At 52.1% G+C, this 23,708-nt stretch overlaps 3 protein-coding genes across 8 annotated transcripts in view; all 3 read right to left on the bottom strand.

Moving 5' to 3' along the window:
• Window positions 1-15,329, bottom strand: part of FAM222B (family with sequence similarity 222 member B) — a 97,035-nt gene extending 81,706 nt beyond the window's left edge. Inside the window, exon 1 of the mRNA XM_081942820.1 lies at window positions 15,316-15,329. The gene's annotated coding sequence lies outside the window, so the exon portion shown is untranslated. The remainder of the gene's footprint in view (window positions 1-15,315) is intronic.
• FLOT2 (flotillin 2) overlaps window positions 1-15,696 on the bottom strand; it is a 38,845-nt gene extending 23,149 nt beyond the window's left edge. For 2 of the 6 annotated variants that reach the window (XM_081942825.1, XM_081942824.1), the window contains exons 1-2: window positions 15,663-15,696; window positions 2,740-2,821 (exon numbers count right to left, since the gene is read on the bottom strand). Coding sequence is in view for 3 of the 6 variants with exons in the window: in XM_081942823.1 (XP_081798949.1) it covers window positions 2,740-2,821; window positions 15,237-15,285 (131 nt within the window). In the remaining 3 variants the exon portion in view is untranslated. Of the gene's footprint in view, window positions 1-2,739; window positions 2,822-15,236; window positions 15,365-15,662 lie in introns of those variants that run through there. The other 4 variants (XM_081942823.1, XM_081942827.1, XM_081942822.1 and 1 more) reach the window with 3 other exon arrangements.
• A 1,910-nt stretch (window positions 15,697-17,606) lies between these two features.
• The window catches only part of LOC309387977 (dehydrogenase/reductase SDR family member 13-like), a 40,158-nt gene continuing 34,056 nt past the window's right edge, over window positions 17,607-23,708 (bottom strand). Inside the window, exon 5 of the mRNA XM_081944927.1 lies at window positions 17,607-18,066. Coding sequence (XP_081801053.1) covers window positions 17,807-18,066 — 260 coding nt within the window. The 3' untranslated portion in view covers window positions 17,607-17,806. The remainder of the gene's footprint in view (window positions 18,067-23,708) is intronic.

Genomic DNA, 23,708 nt, shown 5'->3' with positions numbered 1-23,708 from the left:
CAATGCAGGCGGTTTATTCCTGTATTATCCCTGATGGGGGGTTTATTCCCTTACACTTCACTAAAATGAAATTATACGTAAGCCTCCCGTGTTAATAACGAAGGGCAAAGTCATCCTCATTTACGTTTTTATTTTTTATTTATATTCATATTTATTTATTTGTACAGGTAGTCCTTGACTAAGAACCATTCGTTTAGTGACAGTTTGAAGCTACACGAGTAGGACCGTTTTTCGCGCTTAATGACCCCGTGGTCACGCGATCAAAGTTCGCAGGCTTGGCAACGGACTCATATTTATGGCGGTTTGTAGTGTCCAGGGGTCACGTGACCCCCTTTTGCCACCTGCTGACCAACAAAGTCAATGGGAAGGCTTAACGACTGTGTGACTAACTTAACAACGGCAACGATTCGCTTACCGACTGCGGCAAGAAAGGCCGTCAAACGGGGCAAAACTCACTTCACAACGGTCTCTCTTAACAACAGGGGTTTGTGGCTCAATTGCGGTCGTAAGTTGAGGACTACCTGTATTTCATATTTCTTAACCCCAGATCTTCCTATCAGAGTGATATTATTGGTCCTTCTCCTGTCATAAAGATACTGATGTCTTTTTTAACTTTTGAGATGTGTGTTTTTTAATGTTGTACGCCGCCCTGAGTCCTTTTGGAGAAGGGCGGCATATAAATCCAAATAAACCAAACCAAACCAAACACTTTCATTTTTGGGGTGGACAGCAGAGAAAGGGGGAGCTCTCTGCAGGGGCTCCTCTTCTCAGGGCTCAGCCCCAGGGGTCGCAGGGAGGAATTTTCCACTCCAGGGATGGACAGGAGGGGGAATGACATTGCGCCCGGGGACGGCAGCAAACATGATGGAGTCGGTCCTCTGGGGAGATTCTCATTCATCCAGCTGGTCTTGGTCCCCAAAGTGCTTTTTCTGAAGAGGCAATCGGACTTTCTGGTTTTTTCTTTGAAGACGTTTCCCTTCTCATCCAAGAAGCTTCTTCAACTCTGACAGGATGGTGGGGAATGGAAGGATTGATACTCCTTGCAGACAGCTGGTCATTGGCCTCTTTAAAGACACTTGGGGGCTTCCCGGTGTCCTCGGGGTGGCCTGAGTGGTGCAAGTGGGGGTGGGGCCGCCGTGGCTGCAGGATGTTTTCTGCCCTGGGTCCCTTCAGGGTCTCCAGTCTACAACACCACGGTCCCAAGAAGGCTCCACCCCCATTTGCACCGCCCAGGCGACCCTGAGGACCCCGATCGAGCCTCCAAACGGCCTCCAGGGCTCCCTGAAAAGGAGGCCAACGACCAGCTGTCTGCAAGGAGAGCCAAGCCTTCCAGGCAGAGCAAATCCGGCTTGCCCCATGGAGTTTGCTTGTCGGAAGCCAGCTGGGAAGGCTACCAAGGGCGTTCACAAGACCCCAAGACAGTGCGACCGTCATAAATACAGGTCGGTTGAAAGTGCCCGAACTCTGTTCATGCGACGGTGTAACAGCTGTAAGTGTGAGGATCGGTTGTAAGTGATCTTTCTCCGGGGTCTGACTGGGGGAGATTGCAGGGATGATAAAGACATATAATTTTATCTCATTTTATATATTTATGTATTAAATTATTGTATTTTATCCTATAACCGTGATGCTGAACCTGTGGCATGTGGAGCCCCTATCTGTCGACATGCGCGCATCGGCCAGCTGATTTCCGGCCTTCCGGAGAGCCGGGGGGGGGGGAGGCGTTTTCACTCTCCCCAGGAAAGCTTCCAGAGCCTGGGGAGGGCTCCAAACATCTGGGGGCCGTGCGCACATGTGCAGGTGGGTGGGGAACATTGCATTGTGGGTATGGGCCACACGGGGGCACACTATTGCATGCACGCACACAATTTTGGCACGCGCTTACGAAAAGGTTTGCCTTCAGTGTCTTACACCTATAGTATTTTACCCTACTCTCATTTTAAATTGTTTAGAATTGTATTGGTAATATGTGTTTGAACCTGTATGTTGATATGGCCTATAGGCTAATATATATACGTATGTATGCATACATGTATGTATATGTATATACACACATACACACAAAGTTCTTTCTCCAGGTCTGTTCTAACTTCCAGCGGTCACTAAGTGAATGTCGGTAAGTCGAGGACTTGAGTGTGTGTCTCAAACACGGCAATTTAAAAGTTCTGGCGTTTTTGAAGCAGGCAATCGTGACTTTGGGGGGAGGGGATTTTTTTCCTGTTCTGTTCCCCCCCCCCCCATCCCAGAAAGCAGGAAGTGGACGCTCCCCAAGAAGGGGTCCCAGCACCCAGACTGCCTGCCTTGCCTATGGACAGGGGGGAGTCTTGGCCTGGAGATCTGGCCCCCACTTGCAGACATGCAGAGTCCAGGGTCTGCACGATGCTGGGCGAAGCTTGTCTGCACCCCCGTTTCTGGAGGGTCTTTACAGCTGGGGGAACTCTGAAAGGGTCCTGCCTCTTTCTCTCACCCCCCGCCATCCCATAAAGGGCTCCATCCGTCTGTTCTCTTCCCAGCGTGAAGGCTGGAGGCCGGCCGCCAAGGGAGAAAGCCAAGGGGTGCAGAGGTTGAGGGCAGGTGGGTCCGGCAGGAGCCGAGAGGCACCAGCGTTCTGCCAAGGTGCTCCTCGTACTTATAGGACTGCCCCCCCCCCACCCCTGCCCCACACATCACAACAAAGGCATGCCACATCTAGGGACAGAGAGAGAGAGAGAGAGAAAGAGAGAGGAGGGGGGCTCCTACCTCTGTGTGTCAGAAATGCACCACCAGGCCCAGGCCCAGCCACCGTAGATGTACTGCTTGTTGTCCGAACCACAACAGCCGCCTGCAGGGAAGAGCAGAGAATGGGCGCATGACGACTGGGAGGAAACCACCTTGGACACCTATGGGTTTGACGCATAACCCAAAGGCAGAAAGCATCGACCTCCTTCTATTCCCCACACAACCACCCTGCGAGGTGGGCTGGCCCAAGGTCCCTCATTTTGCCTTCTTGGCTAAGGCGGCACTAGAACTCGCCATCTCCTGGCGATTGGCCCAGAGTCACTTAGGCTTTCATGCTCAAGGCGGGACTCGAACTCCCTACCAGAGCAAACTCTTCAGTGCAAAACACTTGGAGCTTTCTCTCCCAAGGCAAGAAGTACCTCGTTGCAGTATTCCCTTATTCGAATGATTACAGCAGTAAAGTTAAAGTTGCCAAATTTGGACACCCCTGGATTACAGTCACTTCCACCCCCCCACCCTCCCCACCTCAGATCACTCCCCTTTCTAAGCTTCTGCTGGGAACCATTCTGAGTTGGGGGCACCTTTTCAATTTGGGGGGGATGCAGGAAGGGATTCTCCGCCACAGGCGGTTGCAAAGGAGCTGAGCTGCCAGGTCCCCTCAGGCGGCCAACGAGGCCAGTGGTGGCAAACATGTGTCTCACGGGGGCCACGCCCAGCCACGTCGCCCTGTCAGCTCCAGCACCGGCCAGCTGCTTTTCTCCGCAGTGAAGCCTCCGGAGGGAGGAAAACGGCCCAACAGGCAACCTGGAAGCCCGTCCCCAAACTTTCGGTTTGCGTGTTGGGCCGTTTTCTGCCCTCCCCAGGTTCCTAGAGAGCCCCTGGAGCCTGGGGGGGGGGGGAGGGAGGTCAGAAAACGGGATGTTTCCTCTTCCAGCAGGCCAGCTGGGGAAATCTTGGCATCTCAGATCTACGCGTTTCTCAAAGCTGACCAAGGATTCCCAGCAGCCAGCGCAAAAGCTCTCTTTCGTACAACACGCACGCAAAACACAACCAGCCCCACCAGCAGAGTCCCCGGGGTCGGGTGCCAGTTCTCAGCCTCTGAGCTCCTCTGCGGCGGAGATGAGAGCTTCCGGCCTCAAGTCATGGCAGCATCAGTGGGAATGCTGGGAGTTGAAGTCCACCCATCTTACAGCTCCCAAGATTGAGAACTCTGCCCAAAACCAATCTCACTCTTTTTACCATACATATGTAGTCTTATATCGCAGGCATGAAGCTGAGCCTCATCAATCAATCAGTGGGACGGCTTCCCTCCAGGAGTCCGACACTGGAGGGTTTTACGGAGAAATTGGATAACTATTTACAATACAATACAATATAATAGCAGAGTTGGAAGGGACCTTGGAGGTTGTCTAGTCCAACCCCCTGCCGAGGCAGGAAACCCTATACCGTTTCAGACAAATGGCTATCCAACATCATCTTAAAGACTTCCAGTGTTGGGGCATTCACAACTTCTGGAGGCAACTTCTGTTCCACTGATTAATTGTTCTAAGTGTCAGGAAATTTCTCCTCAGTTCTAAGTTGCTTCTCTCCTTGATTAGTTTCCACCCATTGCTTCTTGTTCTGTCCACAGGTGCCTTGGAAAATAGTTTGACTCCCTCTTCTTTGTGGCAACCCCTGAGATATTGGAACACTGCTATCATGTCTCCCCTAGTCCTTCTTTCTCTTAAGCTAAACATACCCAGTTCCTGCAACCGTTCTTCATATGTTTTAGTCTCCAGTCCCCTAATCCTCTTTCTTGCTCTTCTCTGCACTCTTTCTAGAGTCTCCACATCTTTTTTACATCGTGGCGACCAGAACTGAATGCAGTATTCCAAGTGTGGCCTTACCAAGGCATTATAAAGTGGTATTAACACTTCACGTGATCTTGATTCTCTCCCTCTGTTGATGCAGCCTAGAACTGCGTTGGCTTTTTTGGCAGCTGCTGCCCACGGCTGGCTCCTATTTAAATGGTTGTCCACTAGGACTCCAAGATCCCTCTCACAGTTACTACTACTGAGCAAGGTACCACCTATACTGTACCTGTGCATTTCGTTTTTCTTGCCTAAATGTAGAACCTTACTCTTTTCACCATTGAATTTCATTTTATTAGATAGTGCCCAATGTTCAAGTTTGTCAAGATCCTTCTGTATCTTAAGCCTATCTTCTGGAGTGTTGGCTATTCCTGCCAGCTTGGTGTCATCTGCAAATTTGATGAGTTCCCCATTTATTCCCTCATCCAAATCATTGATGAAGATGTTGAAGAGTACTGGGCCCAAAACAGAGCCTTGGGGGACTCCACTGCATCCCTCCCTCCATGTAGATGCAGTTCCATTGAGGACTACACGTTGAGTGCGGTTGGTCAGCCAGTTACGAATCCATCTGGTGGTGATGCTGTCCAACCCACATTCTTCTACTTTATCTAGTAGTAGGTTATGGTCTACCTTATCAAAAGCCTTACTGAAGTCCAAGTAAACTATATCAACGGCATTCCTCTGGTCCACTAATTTTGTCACTTTGTCAAAGAATGCAATAAGATTAGTCTGGCATGATCTGTTTTTATGGCATAGAGTCTCCTGCTTGTGCAGGGGGGTGGACTAGAAGGCCTCTGAGGTCCCTTCCAAGCCTGTTTAGATTAGATTAATTAGATTAAAATAGAGCAGAGCTGGAAGGGACCATGGAGGTCTTCTCGTCCAGCCCCGTGCTCAAGCAGGAGACCCAATATACTGTACCATTTCAGATAAGTGCTGTGTAGTTTATGCTTAAAAACCTCCAGTGACGGAGCACCCACCATTTCTGGTGGCAAGCTGTTCCCCTGGTTAATTGGTCTCACTGTTAGGAAGTTTCTCCTTAATTCCAGGTTGCTTCTCTCCCTAATTAGTTTCCATCCATTGCCTCTTGCCTTCTAGTGCTTTGGAGAATAATTTGACCCCCTCTTCTTTGGGGCAGCTCCTCAGATATGGGAATCCCGCTATCCTGTCCCCCCTAGTCCTTCTTTTCTCTAGACTGGCCAAACCCAAATCCTGCAATTCCGTTCTTCCCATGTTTGAGTCTCCAGGCCTTTGATCCTCTTAGTTGCTCTTCTCTGCACTTTTTTTTCCCAAAGCCTCCACATCTTTTTTGTAGTATGGTGACCAAACCTGGTTGCGGGATTCCAGATGTGGCCTTCTAAAGCGCTACGAATACCTCATGTGAACTGGATGCCATGCCTCTGTTTATACAACCCAAGATCATGCAAGCTTTCTTGGCTGCCGCTGCGCCCGGCTGGCTCCTATTCAAGAGATCGTCCACTAGGACTCCGTCGCAGCGACTGTTTCGGAGCCTAATCTGGGCTTGTAGCTTTGGTGTTTTCCTGCCTGATGTAAAACTTTGCTTTCCTCCACGTTAAAATTCGTTTTGTTGGGTAGGGCCCAGGGTTCAAAGCTTCTCAAGGTGTTTTTGTGGGTCTCTTTCTGTTCTGAATTCAGCTACAGAAAAGCTGCTTTGGGAACTACCAGCCTGACGGGAGCAAATTGGGGCCAAGTGGTTGCATTTGTGTGCTAAGGGGACGTGTGTGCGTGTGCTTCACACACAGAGCCAGGACAGCCGGAGGAGCGGGAGGAGGGGGGGGCTGCTGCCAAGCAGAATGTCCCTCTGAGGAGCTGGGGGGGGCAGGCGTGGCACGCAGGAAGAGTCCGTGGGGGGGGGAGCACCCAGGAGGCTGCGCTGGGCGTAATCTGATCGCCACCGCAGTGCGATGGAGGAAGGCAACCAGCCAGTGGAATCACTTGATGGAATTAGGCGGCCACAACAGATTCAAAAACAAATACATTAAATTAAAAAAGATAACAAAGGCTCGTCAGCTGGTTTGCTGGCAGGGCTGCTAGAGGGACAGGGAAGCCCCTTTGAGAGCCCCCTCCTCCCCTGGCAGGACCTTCACTATTCTAGGGGTAAAGAGGGACACACACACACACACACACACACACACGTGCGGCTCCTTGGTTGCAGGAGGGGATGTGCGTCCTTGTGAGCAAACACGGCCATTCCTGCCACTTTTCCCACTTGGGTCCTCAGCACTTTATCCTTCCCCAGGCGCTCGTGTTCACATCGCCAGGCCCACCTGAAGGGGCCAAGACTGGGAAACGCTGCCCACCAGGGAAGCTAAGTGCAAAATACAGAACAACAGAGTTGGAGGGGGCCTTGGAGGTCTTCTAGTCCAACCCACCACCCAAGCAGGAGACCCTGTGCCATTTCAGGCAAGTGACTGTCCCAGGGGAGGGTCCCGGATCCCCTCGCAACTGCTACGTTGCACACTGGGCCAGGCGTCCTAGTCGGGCACACAAGCTCTGCATGCACGCACACGCCACCGCCCTGCCACACCCAGCTGCTCAGCCGTGGTTGTGCAGGCGCCACACACTGTGCGCAGATGCGCAGTTGGCCGGTCCCATTATAAAGAGCTATGGAACACGGGTGGGTGGGCCAAAGGAGCCACCGCTCTCGGCTACTAACGGTATGGCCAGGCCGGGCCGTACCGCCCAGAACCCCCCCCTGGACTGTCCAGTCTCTTCTTCAAAGCCTCCAGCGATAAAGCCCCCACAACCTCTGGTGGCAACTTCTGTTCCCCTGGTTGATTGTCTTCCCTGTTAGAGGAAATGTCTCCTTCGTTCCAGGTGGCTTCTCTCCTTGGTTAGTTTCCATCCGTTGCTTCTTGTCCAACCTGTTGCCAATAACCATGATGGAGGTAGTCCTCCAGTTACAAGCATTCATTGGCTGACTACTCAGAAAACAGTGACTTATGACCGTATTTCATGCTTACGACCGTTGCAACCTCCCCATGGTCACCTGATCGAAATTCAGGGGTTTGGCAAGTGGCTCCCCGGGGGTCACATGACCTCCTTTTCCAGTCTTAAAACATGTCTTAAAAGGCGTTTGGAGAGCTGCTTAAGGGCTGAAGATCAGGAAGTTTCTGGTTTTCCACAGACAGCTGGGGAATGCCTCCCCCCCCCACGGCCCCCCAAGAGCAAAGCAACCTGCCCTTTCCCTCCCCCCCCTTTCAGAACCACATTAATTTGGCCACCAGGTTATAAAAAAAGAGGTGGAGACTTTGAAAAAGTACAAAGAAGAGCAAGTAAGATAAATCGAAGGCCGGGAGACTAAACCGCAGGAAGAACGCTTGCGGGAGTTGAGTCCAGTCTAGACCAAAGTTGGACATGATAGCAGCCTCCCAGCATTTGAGGGGCTGCCCCAAAGAAGAAGGAGTCAAGCTATTCTCCAAGGCACCTGAGGGCAGGAGAAGAAGCAATGGGGGGAAACTAATCAAGGAGAGAAGCAACCTAGCACTAAGGAGAAACTTCCTGACAGTCAGAACAATTAACCAGTGGAACAGCTGGCCACCAGAAGTGGGAAGTGCTCCAACACTGGGGATTTAAAAAAAGAGGCTGGGCAGCCATTTGTCTGGAATGGGCGAGGGCCGTGATGGGGAACCTGTGTTCATCACCCCAGCTCAGCTCCACCGAGCGCCTCCCCCTGGCCAGCTGATTTTCGGGTCTCTGCCATGCATGGGGGGGGGCATGTGGGAGATGTGCCTGCATGCACAGGGGCAGCGCAGGGTATGTGCGATACATGTGCAGGGGAGTGCAGAGAGTGTCGCATGCATTATGGGTGTGGGCACTGTCACGCACACAATTTTGGCACACAATGACAAAAAGGTTAGCCATCAACGGTATAGGGTCTCCTGCTTGAGCAGGGGGCTGGACTAGAAGACCTCCAAGCCTAGGATTCTACGATTCTGGAAGGGAGGGAGGGAGGATGGAAGGGAGGAAGGAAGGAAAGAAAATGAGAAAGGGACAAAGGAGAGGGAGGGAGGGAGGAAGAAAGGAAGGAAATAAAATGAGAAAGGGAGGAAGGAGAGGAAGGGAGGAAGAAAGGAAGGAAAGAAAATGAGAAGGGGACAAAGGAGAAGAAGGGAGGGAGGGAGGAAGGAAGAAAGAAAGGAAGGAAAGAAAATGAGAAAGGGACAAAGGAGAGGGAGGGAAGGAGGGAGGAAGAGGAAGGAAGGAAGGGCAATGGATGGAAACTAATCAAGGAGAGAAGCAACCTGGAATTAAGGAGAAACTTCCTAACTGTGGGAACAATTAACCAGGGGAACAGAAGTTGCCACCAGAGGTTGTGGGGCTCCCTCCCTGGATGTCTCTTAAGGAGAGACCGAAGAGTCACTTGTCTGGAATGGCCTAGGGTCTCCTGCTCGAGCAGGGGCTGGACTAGAAGACCTCCAAGGTCCCTCCCAGCTCTATTCTGATTCTGATAAGGGCCGCCAATCCGGATTGTAGCCGGAGGGTCCTTAAAGGAAGCAGGTCTTTCAAATCCCGTTCGGGCCTCCCCAGCTGCAAGATGGGAGAAGAATGAGGTTGGGAAGCAAACAACAGGAAACGCAGCCAGGCAGTGCAGAGGCCGCCAGGCAGCCCCGCTCCGTTTGTGTAGCCTTGGCAAAGCCCCCGCCACACATTCCACAAATGACAGGCGCCTAAGTTGCGCTTCCAACGAGAGAGAGAGAGTTACACAACCGCCGTTTCGGGAAACGGGCCTCAGGCTTCCAAGACCAGTTCGCGGACGCTCCCACAAGGACCTGGCCACATCCTGCTTGCAGGCTGGGTTCCCATTGGGGGTTTCCAGGACACAGGCAGTCCTCGACTTGCAACCGTTCATTTAGTGACCATCCAGTTACAATGGCACGGGGGGGGGGGGGAACCAGTCAGAGTTATGACGGCTGCAGTGTAGCCCTCAAGTTACGACTGCAATCGAGCCCGAAATGTCTGTTGCTAAGTGAGATACTTGTTACGTGAATTTTCCCCTATTTTATGACCTTTCTTGCTGCAGTTGTTAAGTTAGTAACACAGCTGTGAAGGGAATGTGGCTTCCGCATGGTTGCAAAAGGGGATCACGTCACCCCCAGGACGCTGCGACCGTCATAAATGCAAGTCAGTTTCCAAGCATGAGAATTTTGACACGTGACCACAGGGATGCTGCAACAGATGTTAAGTGTGAAAAATGGTCGTAAATCACTTTTTTCAGTGCCGTTGTAACTCTGAACGGTCACTAAACGAACTATTGTAAGTCGAGGACTACCTGTATTTATGACAAGTACCAAGTCCAGGGCTCATGTGATCCCCTTTTGCAACCTTCCAACAAGCAGTGTCACCTGATGTTAACAATTGTGTGTGTGTGTGTGTGACTTAACAACTGCAGTGATTTGCTTAATAATTGTGGCAAGAAAGGAGCAAAAACTTGCTTAATGAACCTCTCGCTTAGCAACGGAAACTGTGTGTTCAGTTGTGGTCCTAAGTCGAGAACCCCTCCATAACAGGCGAATCTATGCAAATCTTTTCAGGAAATCTATGAAATAAAAGTGAAAACAGGAAGCTGCTGGGGTAAATCAGTTGTTACTGTGGGTGTCACTCGATGTCACAACCAGCCAGACTAAGAACACCCAAAGGCTCATTTGCCTGGGTGAACTTCCTTGAAGAGGGTTAGAACATTTAACCCTTGAAGGAGCCACATGTGGGATGCTGGTTTAATAATTGAACACCCCAGGTGTAGAGGGATGGGCAGGGAACAATCCAGAAAGGGCAGCCTTGGGGGGGGGGGGACCACAGGAGAACTTCCAACTCTCATATCAGGGCATCCTCCATTACCCATGTCGTTCTCGTCTTATTTTATTCATTTATAATTGAATTTATATCGCCGCCTATTTGCCTCAACGGGGGCCAGGATTTCTCTTGATGAGCCAGGCAGTTGCTAAGCGAGTCCCGGCCTGATTTTACAACCGTTTTTGGGCACTGTTGCAAAGCCAGTCACCAAAGTTCTTAGGTTCATGGAGCTCATCATGCAAATTTCCCAAATGGACGGTGGTTCTAGGAGGCTCTTGGGAACGCTGCCGAGGGTGAGCACAGAACAAGCACACGATGCTCCCACTGTCACGCGGAGACTCTGGAAAGGGTGCAGGGAAGAGGAACAAAGAGGTGATCAGGGGGGTTGGAGGCTAAAAAAAGGGGAAGAACCATTGAGGGAATTGGGGATGTCTAGTTTAGTGAAGAGAAGGGACGCTAAGAGGGACACGAGAGCTTCTTCCAATATTTAAGTGTTCATACCATTTCATAATTCCTGGGTAAGGCCACACTTGGAATATTTGCATCCAGTTCTGGTCGCCACGATGTAAAAAAGATGTGGAGACTCTGGAAAGAGTGCAGAGAAGAGCAACCAAGAGGATTAGGGGACTGGAGGCTAAGATATATGAAGGACGGTCGTGTATGGCCAGTCTGGAGAAGGACTAGGGGTGACATGATAGCAGTCTTCCAATATTTTAAGGGTTGCCACAAAGGAAGTCTACTTATTTTCCGTAAGCCCCCGAAGGCAGGAGAAGCAGCAATGGATGGAAGGAGAGAAGCAGCCTAGAACTGAGGGGGGGTTTCCAGACAGGGAGGACAATTAACTACCAGAAGTTAATTGTGGGGGTTCCATCACTGGGGATTTTCAAGAAGAGATTGGACAGCCATTTGTCTGAAATGGTGTAGGGTCTCCTGCTTGAGCAGGGGGCTCGACTAGAAGACCTCAAAGGTCCCTTCCAACTATGTTATGCTGTTCTGTTCATAAATTTGACTGTGTGTAGTATTTTATGTATGCTTTTATCTCTGTTGGGTGGGACACGGTGGCTCAGTGGCTAAGATGCTGAGCTTGTCGATCAGAAAGGTCAGCAGTTTGGAGGTTCAAATCCCTAGCACCGCGTAACAGAGTGAGCTCCCGTTACTTGTCCCAGCTTCAGGCCAACCTAGCAGTTTGAAAGCATGTAAAAACGCAAGTAGAAAAATAGGAGCCACCTTGGTGGGAAGGGAACAGCGTTCCGTGCGCCTTCAGCATTTAGTCATGACGGCCCCATGACCCCGGAGATATCTTCGGTCAGCGCTGGCTCTTTGGTTTTCAAACGGAGATGAGAACTGCCCCTTAGAGTCGGGAACGACTAGCACACATGTGCAAGGGAAACCTTTGCCTTTATCGCTCTTCAGTTTTTGTTTCTTTGGATAGTAAGCCGCCCAGAGTTACCCTGAGGGAGGATGGGTGGCCAATAAAACTCATAAATAAATGTCAGTCGCCAAGTGTCAGACTTTGATGATGTTGACGGCGAAGATGCTATGACGGTCGTAAGTGCGAGGACCAGTTGTAAAACACTATTTCAGTGGCATGGTGACTGTGAACGAACAGTAAAGGAACGGTTGTGAGTGTAATGACTACCAATATGGGAAGTCAAGCATCTCCTACGCTGTGGGACTACCGTTCCCAGCCAGCTAAAGCCTGAAGGAAGATCTTTTTGGATCGAAAAAGATCAGGGACCTCAGTCAAGAAGGAATCAGTCCGGAAGGAATGACTTTTGCAAAAGCCTAAACCTCAAGAGTCTTCACAGAATAGGGAACGACAGAGTTGCAGGGACATTGGAGGTCTACTAGTCCAACCCGCTGCTCGGGCAGAAGACCTGAGGACAGGGGTGTCCAACCTTGGCCACTTTTAAAACTTGTGGACTTCAACTCCCAGAATTCCCCAGCCTCTTACGGCCAAAACCGTTCCAGACAAATGGTTTTCCATGCAGTTTTTGAAAACTGCCAGAGTTGGCACACCCACAACTTCCAGAGGCCAGTCGTTCCACAGGTTAATTGTTCTCACTGTCAAGGAAACTTCTCCTTACTTCTAGATTGGAGCTTCCATTCCTTCCTTCCTTCCTATCCTGCCCTCAGGTGTGTTACATCAATTAAAACCCTACGGTTCCAAAAGAAGCCGGATTTGCAATGCAAGAGGCCCACAGGCCCTGGAGGCTGAATTCATCAGCTGGCACCGGGTGCAAATGCTCCACCGGGTTGCATTTAATTGTTCCTTCTAAAGGCGGTAGTCAATAATTAACATATGGGCTTGTGCAGGCATAGCTGCAGCAACCCTGGGTATCATGCAATTGTCATTTACGAGTTTCTCAGCCGGCTAGTGCCAAGCGGGGGTGGAGGGGGGTAAGGGGAGAGAGCTGGATTCACTTAATGACCGTGTGATTCACTTAACAGTGGCAGAAAGGTCGTAAGAGTAGGCACAATTCCCTTAACATCTGCTTTGCTAAGCCATGGAAATTTCGGTCCCAATTGTCTTAAGTTGAGGATTTACCTGTACGTGCAAAATTATTAAGGGATTTTTTAAAAAAAATCTTATTTAAAAAATAAAAAACCTCTCGCAGAGCTGCAAAAGACCCACAGCCTCACTGCCATGGTTTCAGGATAAACGGATCAGCGGCTTAATTCATAGATCTAGAAGGGACCTCAAAGGTCATCTGTCCAACCCCCCCCCCCCCCACAGCTCAGAAAAAGGGTCTTTGTCCAAAACAGTCCCAGTGTAGGAGCCTTCCCTCCAAATATGTCAGGTCTAACCTCTATACAGCTAGTCCTCCACTTACAACAGTTCATTTAGTGACCGTTCAAACTTACAAGGGCACTGAAAAAAAGTGACTTACAGCTGATTTTCACACTTATGACCGGTCAAAAGTAACTTTTTCGGTGCCGTTGTAACTTTAAATGGTCACTACACGAACTGTTATACGTAGAGGACTACCTGTATCCTCCTTTATAGGCAGTCCTTGCCTTACATCAATTCACTTAGTGACCGTTCAAAGTTACACTGAACGGCACTGAAAAAAGTGACTTATGGCCGATTGTCACACTGCAGCATCCCCATGGTCACATGATCAAAACTCAACCACTCGGCAATTGGCTCGTATTTATGATGGTCGCAGTGTCCCGGGGTCACGTGATCCTCTTTTGCGACCGTCTGAGAAGCAGAGTCAGTGGGGAAGCCGGATTCCCTTAACAACTGCATCACTCACAACTGCAGTGATTCGCTTAACAACTGGGGTAAGAAAGGTCGTAAAATGGGGGCAAAACCCTCTTAACCGCCTTACTTAGCAACATAATTTTTGGGCTCAACTGTGGTCGTAAGTCGAGGACTACCTGTAATGCCAGGCAACACCCCTTTCCCAAAACTGTCTTCAGAAAGGGGACAAATCCAGAGGCCACAGATCCCTTCTCAAGAGACAAAGACCCAAGGGGGCAAAAATTCGGGGTCTTCCCCGGGAGGCCCCCACCCCACCCCCTCCTGCCTCCGAAAAGGAACATCAAAGGCGACTTTGATGAATAAATCCATAAAGCAAATGACTTTATTTCCAAGCCCAGCAGCTCTCTTACTGGAAGCCAGGGGAAAAAACCCAGGGCGTGGCACTGGCATCACTTCCTTATCAGCTTATCAGGGGCACTTATCTTACACAACATGACATACACAACACACACACACACAAAGGTGATCTGCTTTTCCCCAGTGCTGCCTGGGGTACTGGGTACCGTTTTCTTTCTTTCTTTTTGTTTTGTTTTATTCAGAGAATTAAGATGAAACATTTTTCATTGCAATAACAAAAGAACAAAACAAAGGCAGCCCAAAGGATCAAACAGGAAAGAAGACAATGGGCCACTCTGGGTATAAAGTGACCCTGGCGCCCGTTTTATGATCCATCTCCAAAGGAGCTGGGTTGCCCATCTTACCCCCTTCCAGGGAGCACCCCCCCAGGGCAAGGAGAGAGCCCTCTGCGCATGCTCAGGAGCACCCTCTCTTCTTTCATTTATTGCAATTGGCATGCCACCCATCTCGCCCTCAAGCGCCCGATTGCTCTGATGGGGTCCGAGATTGCCTACAGGCGGGAGGGGGGATTTTACACCCTCTGGGGGGGGGGAATCTTCCTGCCCCCTCCACTCTCAGACACCCCTCAGAAATGGGTGCAGCCCCCCCTCCCCCCCAGCCAAGGGTCTTCCTTTGTTTCGAAGTAGTGGTAGTGGGGGGGAGGGGAATCTGCAGAGGCTGCGAGGTGTGTGTGTGTGCGTGTGTTTGTGTGTGTCCCTGCTGGGTGGACCCCTCCCCTAGGACACCCAAGGAGGGATGCACCCCCAAAGGAGCCCCCCCCCACTTCTGCAATATGATCAGCCGAGACCCTGAAAGGCAGTGACGGCGGGGGGGGGGAGGACTTTGGAGGAGAAAAGGGGTGCTTGAAACTCCCCCCCCCCATGATCCCCAGGCCCAAAATGTGGGACCAAAGGTCCCCCTCCCCTCCCCCTCCCCAAAAGGGGGCTAAGCTCCTCTCCATCCCTCTCCCCATATTCAGGTCGTAAGCCCCCCCTCTCTCCTCCTGCCCCCCTCCCTCTCTGAAAGCGGAGGCATACGGGCGGGGGGGGGAGCCAAAGGGGATCCCAGAGGTTTCCAAACGAGCCTGCCCTGCTTGGAACCCCGAGGGGAACGGCGGCGCCCCGAAGCAGCTTCCCAGAGAACACGCGAAGGCAGCCGCGCCGCGTTCACACGTGACGCGCGTTTCAACCCCCCTCCCTCCCCACGCCGCGTCCCCCCCCCACGCCCTCCCTCTCCCTCCCCCGGCGTCCTACCTGAGACGACGAGCGCCTCGTTGGGCCCCACCGTGTGGCAGTTCCCCATGGCGGGATCCGGTGGCCTCAACTCGGCTCTGCCGCCGCCGCCTCAGGCAAGCGCGGGGGCGGGGCTCCCGGCCACGCCCACGCGCCCGCGCCCGCGCTTCCGGGCGCGCCATCTTGGGCGTGGCTGAGGCGGCGGGGGCCGCTCGCTCGTCCCTCCGGTCCGCCCTGCCCGAGGGTCGCCCCCGAGGGGGATACCGGGGCAGGGGGCGCTTCTTTTCGCGGCTTTCCCAAGGAGCCGGGTTGGCCCGTTCCCGAGAGCATACCCATTGAATCAATAGAAATGCCCTGATTTTCCTCGCTCTCCCCCGAACCTGCCCATATGGAGGCTCCTTGCTGGTCTCTGAGCTCGGTTATTATAACAGGCGGTCCTCGACTTACAACGCTTCCAAGCCGCAGCGGCACTGAAAAAAAGTAGCTCTGACCGTCGCAGCATCACCACCGCGGTCGCGTGATTGATAATTGTATGCTTGACGACTGTGACTCGCATTTATGACGGTCGCAGTGTCCCGGGGTCACGTTATTTCCCCCTTTGCCACCTCCGGATGTGCAAAGTCGATGGGGAAGCTGGATTCACTGTTAAGTTTTTTTAGCAGACAAAAATTCTGCGCAGAAGCATCCTCAGGAACAAATGTTAAAGTGTAAAAAACATGGGCTTTGTGATCATCAAAAGAGGGCCTTTGGCTTTGAAATGCAGATGGAAGTGCCGAGTCTTGCGCTGATGGGCTTGTTCTGCTACGTTGTGCCATGTGCTTATGAAGGGGTGGTTTTGTTTCCCCAATGTACAGATCCCCACACGGCTCACTGCACTGGACTACATGTAACCTATTGCTCAGAACACATTGGGATAGCCCTGGCCTGGATAACATAATCTCCATAGACATTTAACGCTGATGACATGACCTAGTTGGGTCGTGAAAAGTCTGCAAGGAAACCACCCAGCTCAGAGAGAACCAAGGTTCCCGCAGTCCTCCTCTTCCTCTTGCACTGACGTTATCTAGTCGGGTCATGAAATGTCTGCAAGAAAACAGCCAAGCCCAGAGGATCAATAAAGACCACATAATCCTCCTCCTCCTCCTCCTCCTCCTACTGTGTTTCCCCAAAAATATGACAGGGTCTGATTTTCTTTCTACCTGCAAAACATGGCTTGGGCCTTATTATGAGGGGAGGGCTTATTGTTTTGGGTTTCCCAGGCGGCTGCTCTCTTGGGAGGGGGCTCCCAAACAGCCGGGCGCAGCCTCAGGGCAAATGGCTGGGTTGCGCTGTCGCAGCAGCACAGCACAACAGCCATTAAGTGACCACGCTCACGAGCAGCCACCTGGCACAGCGCCATTCACTGACCCAGGGGTTTCGCCAAGCCATGTGAGCGCCTGTTCGCAGCCGCCCGGGTCCTGCGGCTTGCCGCCTTCCAAATGCCAGTGAATGGCGCTCTGCATGGCTGGAGAGGGGGGTTGCACAAGCGGCTGTTCCGCTCTCGCTCACCCGCCTCCCAGCCTCAGGATGCCCTGGCCCAGCTCTCATTACGGAGCCAGGGCACCTCCGCCACCGCTGCCATCCCAGCCTGGCTTTTTCCACGGCTTCCAACCCGAGTCTTTCGGCAGTGGCCGCTCTGGGCGCACTCTCTATGGTTGCGGTCCAGTTGCCTGCAGAGCGTTCATGTGGCTTGGCCCTCGGTCAGTGAATGGTACTGTACCCAGCTGCAAAGGGGCTTTGCCGGGCGGCTGCTCGTGAGCGTGGTGGCTTCATGGCTGCTGTGTTGCGCTGCTGCGACAGCGCAACCCAGCCATTCGCCCATGAGGCTGTGCCCGGCTCTTTGCGTGCCCGCTCGCAAGAGAGCAGCCGCCTGGCAACCCCCCTCTTCAGCTGGGCACAGCGCTGCTCTCCAACCTAGCGGTATCCCGAAGGCGCCAAGCAACATGATCACCTTTGCCTCCCCCCCCCCCGTTCCCGCAACTTGGCACCTTCGGGATACTGCTAGGTTGGAGAGTGGTGCTCTGCCTGGCCGTAGGTGGGGGGGTTGTCCAGGGGGCTTATATGTGGGGGTAGGGGCTTATATTTTTGCCTACCAGAAAATGTGGCATGGCTGTATTATGATGGCATGCTGTATTTTGGGGGAAACACGGTAGCACTGAGGATGTTCCCTAGTTGGGTCATGAAACGCCTGCAAGGAAACCACCAAACACAGAGAGCACCAAGGACCCCACTGCCCTCCTCCTCCTCCTCCTCCTCCTCCTCCTCCTCCTCCTCCTCTCTCCCCTCCTCGTGGCAAACCCCCTCCCTTCTAGCACCGATGGAGAAAAGAGAGACCAACGACTTGATGGGGTTTGTTTCTTTATTTAACAGATTCTTATGCCCAACGTTGGGCCACTCACCACAACAAACCTCACCATTCTTTCCAGTTTTTTAAATTCTCAGAAATTCAACGCTTCTCTCAGCCACACCACAACCCCTGCAGTTGGATCTCCCAGGATAATTGGATGCCAGCTTTCATTTACCCCAGACTCCATCTCTGTCCCTTTCCCGTCTTAAGCGCTCAGTCCCAGCAGCCTCTCGCTGAATTCCCAGAGCTTCTTGGCCAGCTGGTCATCGCAGGCTTGTGGCGAGGGCACCTTCAGCCGGCAGTCCACAAAATACCGCCCGCTCAGCCTCTCGATGCCCTCCTGGGTGGCACAGTAGATGGAGGTCTGGGCACCAGCTTTGCAATCTCGGACGAAGAGCTTCATGAAGAAAAGGGACCGAAATACCCACCATGGAAAGGAGCGATTAATGTCGGTTTTAACAAATCCTGAAAGCAAGAGAGAGTTGGTTGAGTGAACGGCCTGGGGTGGAAGGAAGCAGCTTCCAGGGTGACCAAGGTGGAGGAGGAGGAAGAGGAGGAACAGGAGGAGGAGATCCCAAATAATCCTTTGCACAACATCCGTTGCCCATTTGGAGCCTTGGGGCAACTTCTAAATATTTTTCTGAAGACCCAACGCTGAAGTGAGTGGGCCATGGTGCAAAGGGAGTGTGCGTGTGTGTGTGTGTGTGTGTGCATCTGAGCATTGCACAACTTGGGGGCTAATACATTCCCATGTATATTATAGGTAGTCCTCGTCTTACGACCATAGTTAAGCCCAACATTTCCATTGCTGAGTTAGACAGCTGTTAAGTGAGTTTTTCCCTATTTGACAATCTTTCTTGCCACCGTTGTTAAGTGAATCACGGCAGTTGTTACTTAACACGGTTAAGTGAATTTGGTTTTCCCCTTGGCTTAGTTTGTCAGAAGGTCGCAAAAGGGACCGTATGATTCTGGGATGTTGCGACTGTCATAAATATGAAGCCGTTGCCAAGCGTCTGAATTTCGACCACGTGGATGCTGCAAAGCTCATAACTGTAAAAAGTGGTCATAAGTCGCATTTTCAGTAACTTTGTTAACTAAACGAAAGGTCATAAAGCGAGGACTCCCTCTACCTTCACATGAAGAATATTAAAGAATGACTTTTCTGTCCTTTCCCCGAGTTGGTTAGAAGATGTGGGTGTAAATTGTGGAGCAATTGTGGGGACGTTATTCCTTCTCTGTTATTCTTTTCTGGCTTCCGTATGGCAGAAAACCAGGTTGCCCACGGATAGCATCAGCAGTCCTCAAGGGGGGGGCATAGCAGCAGGCACCCCCTGCCCCCACCCCAGCCATTCCAGAGCCTTGGATGGCACAGGGACAATCCTGCCCCCGTTCCAGGCCACGATAACCAGCTTTCCGGCTGCCAGGATCCTCCATTCCCAGGGAGAGAAAGACTTAGCTCAACCTTTCTGAACGAATCTTTCCTCCATCCTTTCATCATTTTTAATAATTCAGCGTGAAAATAATGCAGGATGAAAATAATTTTATTTATTTAGGGTGAAAAGTATTCACTTAGACTACTGGATTAGCAGGAATGCTCGTCTTCTACTGAAGAACAAAAGGAAGTAAATAAACAGGATTTAAAGGAATATCTGGATCTGGTGGCTCCCCCAGCATCACTATGAATTCATCCCATCGGTGTCTCCTGGCCTCTTACATAAACCATTGCAGTCTGTCCTGAAATCTGCCAATTCAGGGATGCCCAGCCTTGGCAATCTTAATATATGGACTTCAACTCCCAGAATTCCCCAGCCAGCCATGCTCAGAGAGCACCAAGGATCCCCCCAGTCCTTCCTCCTCCTCCTCCTCTAACCCCCCCTCCTTTCTAGCCCTGATTATGTTCCCTTGTTGGGTCATGAAATGTCTGCAAGAAAACCACCAAGCCCAAACACCAGGGATCCCACAATCACATTCCTCCTCCTCCTCCTCCTCCACCACCATCACCATCACCATCACCACTACCACCTCCTTCCTAGCACTGCTGATGTTACCTACTTGGGTCATGAAATGTCTGCAAGAAAACCACCAAGCTCAGAGAGAACCAAGGACCCCACAGTCCTCCTCCCCCTCACCATTTTCTCCTTCTACTCCACTCTGCAAACCCCCTCCCCTTGTAGCCCTGATTATATTACCTAGTTGAGGAAGCGGAGAGTTAGGGGTTTTTTAGTTAATTATTTTTTAAAATTGTATAGGGGTTTGTATAGGGGTTCCGGGGTTGGGGGGTGGGTGGGTCAGGTCAGGAGCGAGGACAGAGCCAGGTCACCAGGTGTGGTCACGAGCAGAGGGAGCGGTAGGGAGGAGGAGGGGGAGGATGTCGTTCCTGTGCAGGGCCTTTTGATTTCAACGGTCGTAGGGAGGGGCAGATACGAGGACAGATTGAAAATTCGCAGTCGGTTGGGAGACCGTGGGTGCTGGTTACACCCGGTCGCTTGTACCAACCCCCGCATGCTAGGTGGTCAGGAGCTCCAGACCCAGGGCCTGAGGCTGGTGCTATGCAATGCGAGGTCCGTTGTTAGCAAGGCCCCCCTCATTCACGACCTAATCTCGGAGGGGGAGCCGGACCTCGCGGGAATAACGGAGACCTGGTTGGGCCATGAGGGAGGTTTACCCCTCGTGGAAATGTGCCCGCCAGGTTATCGAGCATTTCACCAGCCCCGGGCCCAGGGAAGGGGCGGGGGGGTAGCAGTGATTATCCAGGAGGACTTAGAGCCGAGGGAGTCCACTGTGCCACAGACATCCGGATGTGAATCCCTTGTTGTGAAATGGGGCCCTGGGAGACAGTTGGGTCTGCTGATAGTATACCTGGCTCCTCGCTATACATCAGCAGCCCTGCCCGAACTCCTCGAGCTGATCGCATCGGTGGCGGTTGAGACCCCCAAACTTTTAGTGATGGGGGACTTTAACCTGCCATCGGTGGGAGAAGCATCCGAGGGGGTTCGGGAGTTCATGGCCTCCATGACAGCCATGGACCTGACTCAATTGATTCAGGGCCCGACACACGAGGGAGGTCACACCTTGGACCTTGTTTTTGTCTCTGGCCAGTGGTTGAGTGATCTGGGAGGAGGGGACTTAACCATCACTCCCCTGTCATGGTCAGACCACTCACTCCTCCGACTTGACTTCCCTGGTGCTACCCCCCGCTGCGGGGAGGCGGAACCGGAAAATACTAGATGGTTCCGCCCCAGGCGCCTGATGGAACCAGAGAGGTTCCAGTTGGAGCTTGGGCCACCTTCTGCGGCCCTGACCCGCCCTCGGGTAGAGGACCTGGTGGTCGGGTGGAACAATGCGACTACCGGGGCCTTGAACCGGGTGGCGCCTTTGCGGCCTCTCCGGCGGCAACGCTCCACCCTGGCCCCTTGGTTTACCGAGGAGCTAAGGGTGATGAAGCGCCGCAAGAGATGCCTAGAGAGTCGTTGGAGATCCTCTCGTTCCGAATGTGACCGGACACAGGTACGAGCCCATTTAAGGACGTACCTTGTGGCATTGAGAGTGGCCAAACGTCAATATTGTGCCACTCTCATTGCATCCGCAGAGAACCGCCCTGCCGCCCTGTTTCGGGTGTCCCGCTCCCTCTTATTTCAGAGGCCGCGGGAGGCCCCTTTACAGGGTAGAGCAGAGGAATTTGGGAAATATCTGCAGGATAAAATCGCTCAAATCCGGAAGGATTGGGTCCCTTCCAGTGGTCCTGTAGAGGCGTCCGCGGCGAGTCTTGAGAGACCTATCTGGGAGGAGTTTGACTTGGTTGCCATCGAGGATTTGGACAGAGTGCGTGGACGACTGCGACCCACCACATGTTTATTGGACCCGTGTCCCTCCTGGCTTGTACTGGCATCCTGGGAGGTTACACGCGACTGGCTCCTGGGCCTAGTGAACGCTTCGTTGGGTGAGGGGTCCCTTCCAGCCGCCTTGAAAGAGGCGGTGGTGAGACCCTTGCTCAAGAAGCCTTCCCTGGACCCTACGGAGCTGGCCAATTATCATCCTGTCTCCAACCTTCCCTTTCTGGCGAAGGTTGTAGAGAGTGTGGTGGCTTATCAGTTTCCACGACATCTGGAGGAAAATGATTATCTAGACCCGCGCCAGTCCGGCTTCCGCCCTGGGCACAGCACGGAGACGGCCTTGGTCGCGTTGGTGGATGATCTCTGGAGGGCCAGAGATAGGGGTTGTTCCTCTATCCTGGTCCTATTAGACCTCTCGGCGGCTTTTGATACCATCGACCATGGTATCTTGTTGCGCCGACTGGAGGGGTTGGGGGTCGGGGGCACCGTTTTACGGTGGTTCGGCTCCTACCTTTCCGGCCGGACGCAACGTGTGTTGACAGGGGAGCAGAGGTCGACTCTGTGCCCCCTTACCTGTGGGGTGCCACAGGGGTCGGTCCTCTCGCCGCTCCTGTTCAACACATATATGAAGCCGCTGGGTGAGATCATCCGTGGTTTCGGGGTGGGATACCATCTGTACGCTGATGATACTCAGCTGTACATTTCCACCCCGAACCACCCCAACGTGGCCGTCGAAATGATGTCCCGGTGTGTGGAAGCCGTACGGGTCTGGATGGATGACAACCGACTCAAGCTCAACCCCTCCAAGACGGAGTGGCTGTGGGTTCCGGCCCCCCGGTTCAACCAGTTAATTCCATCTCTGGCCATCGGGGGCGTTCAACTTGCCCCGGTGGAGCGGGCGCGCAATTTGGGCATCCTCCTTGATGCTCGGCTGTCCATGGATGACCATGTGACAGCCGTGGCAAGGGGGGCGTTCCACCAGGTTCGCCTGGTGCGCCAATTGCGCCCCCTATTGGACCGGGATGCCTTGCGCACAGTCACTCATGCGCTGGTGACGTCTCGCCTGGACTACTGTAACACTCTCTACATGGGGCTTCCCTTGAAATGCACTCGTAGACTACAGTTGGTCCAGAACGCGGCCGCGTGGGTAATTATGGGGAGTACAAGGTACTCCCATGTGACACCTTTCCTGCGCGAGCTGCACTGGCTCCCTGTGGTCTATCGGTCTTGATAACGATCTTTAAAGCGCTCCATGGCTCAGGACCTAGCTACTTGTGGGATCGTATTCTGCCCCATACATCCCTGCGACCAATTCACTCGCACAGAGAGGGACTCCTCCAGGTGCCGTCCACCAGACAATGTCGGGGGGCGGCGTCTAGGAGTAGAGCCTTCTCTGTTGCGGGCCCAGCCCTGTGGAATGACCTTCCCCCGGATATTAGGACTACCTCTGACCTCCGCGCCTTCCGGATAAAGCTCAAGACGCACCTATTTCAAGTAGCTGGCCTGGCTCAACCATAGTTCGTTCACACTACTCCTGACGGGTTTTTTAATTTTTGTGACTTTTAGACTTTTATTAGGGGATTTTAAACTATGTTTTAACTGTCTTTTCTTATCTTCATACCTCCTCCATGTACGCGTGTTCGTTTATTCTGTGTGTGTATTATCCATATTGTTTTTTATGTGTTTTATTGTACGCCGCCCCGAGTCCTTCGGGAGAGGGTGCGGCTAATAAATAATTTTTTTATTATTATTATTATTATTATTATTATTATTATTATTATTATTATTATTATTATTGAAACGTCTGCAAGAAAACCACCAAGCTCAGAGAGCACCAAGGAGCCCACGACATCCAAATACTTGCAGAAATACTTCAACCTGCTCTGAAATACAACTATCCTCTCTGCCAGCAAAATAATAATAATAATCATCATCATCATCATCATCATCATTGAAAAATCCTCTGATGATGCCAAATGCAGACTCTGCAAAGAAGTTGATGAAACTGTTGACCACATACTCAGCTGCTGTAAAAAAATCGCGCAGACTGATTATAAATTGTGGCAAATGCCAAATCTGGTGAAACAACTGGCTGCTGTGATACAATCGTATAATAATAATAATAATAACAATAACAACAACCCCTCCGAGGAGCTTTACCTTGTCGTGGTGGAGGGGCTTACACGCTCTAGTGATCCTAAGGGCTACGCTGAACAGGTGCAACCATATCAGAAAGGTCTTAGGTGAAGGGCCAGACAAAATTTGCTTCACAAC

The sequence above is a fragment of the Natrix helvetica genome (genome assembly GCF_964273705.1).
Source record: "Natrix helvetica genome assembly, chromosome: 2".
NCBI classification, from domain to species: Eukaryota; Metazoa; Chordata; class Lepidosauria; order Squamata; family Natricidae; genus Natrix; species Natrix helvetica.
This window is presented reverse-complemented; position numbering and strand designations above follow the sequence as displayed.